The 7,657-nt window shown below is 42.4% G+C and overlaps 1 protein-coding gene across 1 annotated transcript; it reads left to right on the top strand.

Moving 5' to 3' along the window:
* Positions 1–2,003: 2,003 nt before the first annotated feature.
* Positions 2,004–7,239, top strand: LOC123189526 (dnaJ homolog subfamily B member 4). Its single transcript, XM_044601963.1, has 3 exons — positions 2,004–2,331; positions 2,422–2,846; positions 6,663–7,239. Exons 1-3 carry the CDS (start codon positions 2,173–2,175, stop codon positions 7,096–7,098), a joined length of 1,020 nt encoding a protein of 339 aa, XP_044457898.1. The 5' UTR covers positions 2,004–2,172; the 3' UTR covers positions 7,099–7,239.
* The last annotated feature ends 418 nt before the right edge of the window (positions 7,240–7,657 follow it).

Raw genomic sequence — 7,657 nt, 5'->3', positions numbered from 1 at the left:
AAGCATAAAGAGATTTCTCTCAGTCTTCCATAGGTTTCGGCTAAGCGTCATAGTGGACCTAAGATTAGAGAACCTATACCCCTCTTAATAGCACGAAGGTCCTACGACTCAAAAGAGAAAGACAAAAGAATAGCGAAATAAATGCTACATCCTCACTTCGCCTTCAATCTCCTCGATAGCAGTCCATTTTTCCTCAGACACTCCGAACAGATAATGCTTCACGTCAGCAATAATTTTTAAGGGGTCAACTCCTTCGGTAGAATCTTCTCGCATACATGTCTTCACAAGATGTAGCCCATCCTTCTTTGCAGCGCAGATATTCTTCGGTGAACGAATACATCATTCTCCTCGGGCTTGCATGGGCTATTTCTCTTCGTGTGCACTAGCAAACAAATCAGTCCATGCATGTTTCTGGCAACAATCTTCAAAATACAAGGGGGCAAAACATTGCACTAACAAGATCCCTCTCCCCGGAGCCACAAACGGACTTCGGATCAGGGTTCCCGACGAAGAACATGAGGTGGCGGTGGCTCCATATCATAAAAAGCAATGAAACTTTTTCTTTGTTTTTTTCTCATGAAGATGGAATATATAGTGTTGGAATTAGGTCAGACAGAAGCCCAGTGGCCCCACAAGCCTGGATGGTGCTGCTTGGGGGTGGTCGTGCCCCTGGGCTTGTTGGCCCTGGGTGGCTTCCCTCTGGTAACAATTTGCTCTAGTATTTTTATTTATTCCAAAATAATTCTCCATGAAGTTTCTTCCAATTTTGAGAACTTTTTTGCACAAAAAACAACACCAAGGTAGTTCTACTGAAAATTGCGTCAGTCCGGATTAGTTTCACTTGAATCATGCAAATTAGGTGGGAAAACAAGAGCAAAAGTATTTGAAAAAGTAGATATGATGGAAACATATCAGTGACTGAAACACCACTCATAAATACCCTCCTCCACTTTTTGTTGGGACAATTACTATTGGGATACTTACATGAAGGTGCTACAATACCATGTGTGTCATGCGTATGTTATGTGCCTAATGGGAAGATGTGCTGATTGAAACTAAAAGAGCAAAATGAGAAATTACATATTTAATGGATGGCTACTTAAAAAATTATAAGTGTTGCACTAGTGCACCGGTCTTTTGGGGGCTTAGCACAACGACTTCCCGACTGTCTACTACAACAAGATTTGCCCGACTCCTTTGAGGGAGAGGCGATGACAGCGGCGCGTCTTCGGCTCGCTCTAGTGCTTATAATCGTCGCTAGGTGATTCATGGATCAGGTTGTAATTTTTATTACCTCTAGTGTTTTCTCTATTGCCATGATTGACGAATAGATTGAAAATTTCTCTCACAAAAAAAAAACAAATGCACGTTCCATGAAATATCATTGTTGGAAAAAAATGCATAAGCTCTAGAAAAGGCCGCAATAAGATACAAAGACGAAAACTTGACGACCATAAAGGCTGGTAAGAGAGAGAAAAAAAGGTTGTATATGAATGGAGAGCGAATATCAGCTCTCAATTAGCAGTTAAGAAAGAAAAGTTACCATTATTCTATGGAACTACACAAAGTCAAACTATTGATAGATTTGTTAAATTAAGTCATAGTCCACAGTCCACAATTGTAGGCGGGTAGAGAAATAAAGTTTCGAAACCGACTGGAGAAATATATCAAGCGACGATAAAAGCAACATTTATTATCTAAAAATCTCTACGAATTACAGGCATCACCTGACACAACTTGTTACAATTAAGATTGAGAAATACAAAGTTAGATCATTTCAGCAGATAAGAAGATAATGCTGGACCCAAAATCTCTTTCAGCCAGTAAAAATATATTAGTAATAGCTATGGATAATAACTATTTTCTCAAATATTCTTATGCACACATACTAAATACAGGCAAGATGGTTAAGCTTTGTTTGAGAATATGTACACATGATTCGATATAGCAAGAATTATATGTGTCTCCAACAACAAATAGAGCAAGAAGAGTCCCTCACCAAAACAAATAACACAGCAAAAAGAGAAAAGCCCAAAACAAACCCCATCTCATCAAGGACGAACAGAGGGGAAGCAAAACCCTCGTCCTCCCCCCTCCCTGTCGTCCGCAACCAGCCAAAGCCAATCCCAAGTCGGGAGCCGCAACCACCTGCCGCATCAGCCGTCGCCGTCGATGGAGGCGGACTACTACAAGGTGCTCGGCGTCGGCCGCGGCGCCACCGACGACGAACTCAAGAAGGCCTACCGCCGCCTCGTCATGAAGTACCACCCGGACAAGAACCCCTCCCCGCAGGCCGACACCCTCTTCAAGCAGGTCTCCGTGGCCTACGACGTACGTCCCTCCCTCCCTCCATTGCCGCCGCCGCCGCCAAGAACCCTCTGATTCTGTCGCCTTACGGTCTCTCTCTCTGTCTCCTCGCAGGTGCTCAGCGACCCGGATAAGCGCGCCATCTACGACCAGTACGGCGAGGAGGGGATCAAGGCGGGCGTCGCCCCGCCCTCCCCCTCCGCCGCGCACGCGCACGGATTCGGCGGCGGCCCCGGGTTCCGCTTCCATCCGAGGAGCGCCGACGAGATCTTCCAGGAGATGTTCGGGGGTTCGTACTTCGGGCAGGGGCCGCGCGGCCCCTGGAGCGGAGGCAGCGCTCCGCAGTCTGTCCCGGGGTGCGCCGCCGCCGCTGCCGCCGCCGCCGCTGCAGGATTCTCTCCAGGGTCAGGGGAGGCGTCCGGAGGGTCGGCGAGGAAGGGAGCGGCGATCGAGCGGCAGCTAGCGTGCAGTCTGGAAGACCTGCACAAGGGCGCCACCAAGAAGATGAAGATCTCCAGGGATGTCCTCGACTCCGTCGGGTGAGATGGATTATTTTGCTCTTTCATTCTCTACTCGTCTTGTTTCTAGACTAAATTAATCGGATCCATTGGTAATTAGTTTTTAAGCATAGCATTGTGATATGATAATTAGTTTCAGTCTGATAGTGGTAGCAACGTTCTTGCCTCTTGGTATGTTTCTTTTCCATGCAATTTGATATGCCTGTGTTGGCTAGAGGAAAGTCTGTGCCTTTGTGCGGTAGCTCTTTCTGTCACCGGCTGACTGCTATTTCTAAATAGTCAATTGATCGAAGAAAATAAGGGCAGCAAAAATTAAGGACCTAAGAAGGAATGGTTGAGAAGGGAGGAATTTGATAAGACATGTTGGATAAGAGTAGAGGAGAGAGGGTGGGAGATTCAGAGCAACACTACCAACTCAAAACTGACATGTCATGTAAATCATAGACGGACCTTAGTGTGGGTAGGTCCATGATGCTCCTGTTGGAATGTAGCCAATGTTTAGGATATCGGTAACCGGTTGCTGCTCGGTTGGGGGCCGAGTGGAGATTAATCGGTTAATCGGCCTATTAACTGAATTTATCGGTTAGGTTTAACTAGGGCTATATCTATATATCCTAGGCTACATAGCAACATGCACTGTACTAGATGTCTAGATATGTTATTGTACACATTAGTAGCAGCACAACAACATACATACACATCATTACCAGGAGAGAGGAGGCTCCTGGAGGAGGGGGGAGGCGCGGGCTTGCTGACTTCACCGGCGGCTAGTTGGGCCAGAGGCGGCTGCTCCTCTAGGACAAGGAGTGGGAACCTGAACACCTAGATCGCGGGGCGGCTGGGAGAGGGGAGGGAAACAGGCTACATTTTGGGCCAGATAAGCTATGTACCTCCTCTGGCAGTTAATCGGGTCACCTGATAATTCGTCCTTTTATCGGCTGTCAGACCGATAAATTGGTTGAACCATTTAATGAGCCAATTAGGGGTTATTTAATTTGGTGAGGTGCCGAGTAGCAGTTAACTTGAATATTGGCCCGTATTTTGAACAGTGAATGTAGCCTCTCAGTACTTCCCCCTACTTATTATGTAGTTGTATATTTATAGACAATGACCTAGATGCCCGAAAAAAAGCATGAGCTCTAGGCTCTAGCTCTTATTGGTGTGGTTTCTAGTTGGGCAGTTTAGACCTTATCAATTAACTTTTAAGTTTGAGCAGCACATGACATACATGATTTCCTTGGAGTGGGCAATATGCTTTTGTCATGACATTGAGATGCTTACGTGGCTCATACTTATTTCTCAATTTGTCTGGAAGAATTTATTCATTGTCCACTGCTTATATCACTATTTTTTTCAATGTACTACCTCTGTACCAAAATATAAGACGTTTTTGCAGTTCAAATTGAAATTTGAAAGGCAAAAACATCTTATATTTTGATACGGAGGGAGCACTGGATTAATCTGATCTATGTGCAGCCAAACACGGTGTCTCTGTCTTCTAGTAATATGATACCTTGTCTTGAGTAAAATCATAAATTCTACTTTGACAACCTTTCCAGTTTTAGAACAAATCCTCCTTTTAGGCACTTGGGGTATTGCAGAAAGCCAGAAACGAGTTAGTCTATAAATAAGTCAATTGTTAGTGTTATAGCTCTATAGCATTTACTGGTACCTGCACGTATCCTTATGTGCCTTTCTGTTTCCATTATATTGTTTCTCATTACCTAATGTATTTGCTCATAAATAAAAAGGTCATTACCACCTTCCCGCCTAAAGATCCAACACGGAAACTGTTTGAGGATGGAATTTTTTCATGTTCATAGCACATTCTTATTATTGCTGCAATTATGGATTCTCTTAAAAAACGAGTTTGGAGGGTTTTACCTTTAGAATCTAATAAGCGAAAATGCATGGTGGGGGCATAATGAGCTTCTTTAATAAGCTCTCCAGTTCATAAATAAGGAAATTTTTAGACGGTTACATGGTTTTTCAGGATGTACTAACTTCGGCCACTTATTTCTGGTAGTGTTATGTATAAAACAGAATAAAATTATATACTCAGGAAAGTACTTTTAGAAAACAAATCTATGAGTATGGTTTTGAAGTTTATAATCCAAAATTTTAAAATGGTACTCCCTCTGTTCACTTTTATAAGGCGTTGAAGACATTTCAGACAGCGTGCAAAGCAGCCCATTTTCAGTTGTCTGAAATGACTTACAAAAGTGAACGGAGGGAGTATTACAAGTAAAAAATAAAAGAATGTTTGAACTAAGATATGTCCAGAACATCACTTTTTAATGAACTGGAGGGAACAATAGGCTAAGGTCTCAACCTTCAGTGAGTTAAGTCATAAGCCCAGATCCTACTCCGTACAACAGATATCACAGATGTTAGGGCTCTGACATTGGGTATAGTTACGTGATTGGGCTTCTACTGTTTGAGAGTGATTTAGTAAAGATCATCAGAGGTAGACGGTTTGTTTTAACTCAGAACCCAGAACAGTTATATTATGGTGTAGTGTTTATTTTCTGAGGTGTTTGTGTAAAATGGTTCAGTACAACAGTGCCCTTTTTATGCTGTGTTTGGCATCGAGGTGGATTGTGATAATCCAGCTTTTGCCTATTTTTCTGTCTGGCTGACCAACTTTATTCAGCTTCCGTGGCTATTTTTCCACAGCAAATTATATAAAATAAGTTCATCACAATACACTTAAGCAAACCGCAAACAAGCGTGGGTTTCTGCCATGCAGACTGAGTCTTTGACGTATACACACCTATCCGAGAACATAAACTGTGACGATTTTGAATTGAAGCGACCAGGTCATGTCTTTGATGTAAAATATATATTTTTGACACATATTGAAGGACAGTAGGTGGGTTTTTCTTTGCTCCAATGAACATATGTATGACGAGTTGGTTTCTGGGTTCCTCGCAGAAAAACAATCAGTATCTGGATAAGTATAATTGTTTCAAGGAAGGCCAAATATGAGATGTTGATCACCTAACCTATTATTTTCAAGGAAGTTTATTACAACATAGATGCACACACTCACACACCACACACATGGAGTAGAAATGCTGCCAATGCATGAGAATTGCTACTTGTATATAGGTCCACTCTGCACCAGTTTACCTAGCACATTTAGTTAGCAGGATGGTATGTAGCAATTGTTTGAAGTTGCCTATCCCTGTATGCTTTGCTTGCACTTCCTCCCCAGTTAATCGATGTGGACGCAGAGGGATTGATAGTGAACCAGTTCTTCTAAAAGGTACTAGTAAATGCGCAATATATTAATTGCACGCGGATATTAGGTATGTTATTATTTGTGTGTTAATTGATTAGTGCAATATTTGGTATGATATTAATTGCACGTTAAACACGTTGAATGCTCGCCATTGGAGCAATCTAGGTCGTTGGATTGACTTAGTTTGATGGCCGAGATCAGTTGGATCTGCCCCTTTGGGTCTTTTTATATTGGTATAGATATAGATATAGATATATATGAAAAAGGAAACAAATATACATGGTACTATAGAAAACTGGAACTTAACAAATTGTACAGATGCAGCTTGTTTGCCCTTGTTAAGGTATTCTGGAGTGATGCATATCTGCAGTATAGCTTTGCCTATCTGTGATTGATGATTATAGCAGACAGTATTTGTGATTCTAGGGTATTCATTTACGACACACTGCATGGATAAGGCTTCCTAGTTTCGTATGTCAAGTTGGTATGATGCCCTAGAGTTGCTAAAGTTTTAAGTTCCAGACAAAAAAAGGATCTCATTATTTACATATCTTTCTTTTTATGGAGACATATGTTGATGTTCCTTTCTGCAGGAAACCAATGAGTGTGGAGGAGATCCTAACAATTGATATCAAGCCTGGATGGAAGAAGGGCACAAAGATCACCTTCCCCGAGAAAGGCAACGAGACACGTAACGTCATACCATCAGATCTCGTGTTCATAATAGAAGAACGGGCACACCCGAAATTCAAGAGAGATGGGAATGACCTTGTTTACACGCATAAGATCTCCCTCGTGGATGCTTTGACTGGCTGTGCAGTCCAGCTGACAACTCTGGATGGGCGAAGTTTAACCGTTCCCGTGAAGTCTGTCATCAGTCCCACCTACGAAGAAGTTGTGCAGGGTGAAGGGATGCCGATCACAAGGGAGCCGTCTAAGAAAGGTAACCTAAGGATCAAGTTTCAGATCAAGTTCCCCACCGCTCTAACAGCTGACCAGAAGGCAGGGGTCCAGCAACTTCTGTCTTAGCTGTTCGTACAATGTGAGTCCACGTTCTTTTCCTTTTGTTGAGCAGTTGGGAATAGACGGTTGACATGGTTACAAGAATTGCTGAATGTAAAATCACTATTTCATGCTAGTGTAAAGCGCATGCTTTCCGTACTGTTTCCAGCTTGACTCTTGATTGCTAAAATGCTAACTGCTGACATGCTAGCAGCTGTTCGCCTAGTAGTGGATCTGCCTTCCTCTTAGATTATCTGATGTTTCTGAAGTTAACAATTGTGGGGTATTATTCAGATTCTTAGTTTCACATTTGCTACGGGATGTGATAGTTCCTCTTATCGTGTCCCAGTCTTCTTGGCCTATTTTTTACCCTTCAAAATTACCATGTTTCTCCTTCACAAAGATTTTGCTATGTTTATTCAATAGAATCAGGCACTGACTGGGTCTTATTTCAGCCTATGTTCTGAGTGAAATGCTTACTGATCTACACTCTCTGTTTCCAAATATAAGTTCTTTTAGAGATTTCAATAGGAACTACATACGGATGTATATAGACGTATTTTAGAGTGTAAATTCACTCATTTTG

The sequence above is a fragment of the Triticum aestivum genome, chromosome 1A, assembly GCF_018294505.1.
Source record: "Triticum aestivum cultivar Chinese Spring chromosome 1A, IWGSC CS RefSeq v2.1, whole genome shotgun sequence".
Lineage (NCBI taxonomy): Eukaryota > Viridiplantae > Streptophyta > Magnoliopsida > Poales > Poaceae > Triticum > Triticum aestivum.
This window is presented reverse-complemented; position numbering and strand designations above follow the sequence as displayed.

Coding starts and splice junctions, on each gene's coding strand:
- LOC123189526 (XM_044601963.1), top strand. CDS start 2,173: ATGGAGGCGGACTACTACAAGGTGCTCGGCGTCGGCCGCGGCGCCACC. Junction 2,332..2,421: donor AGGTCTCCGTGGCCTACGAC/GTACGTCCCTCC, acceptor GTCTCCTCGCAG/GTGCTCAGCGACCCGGATAA. Junction 2,847..6,662: donor GATGTCCTCGACTCCGTCGG/GTGAGATGGATT, acceptor TCCTTTCTGCAG/GAAACCAATGAGTGTGGAGG.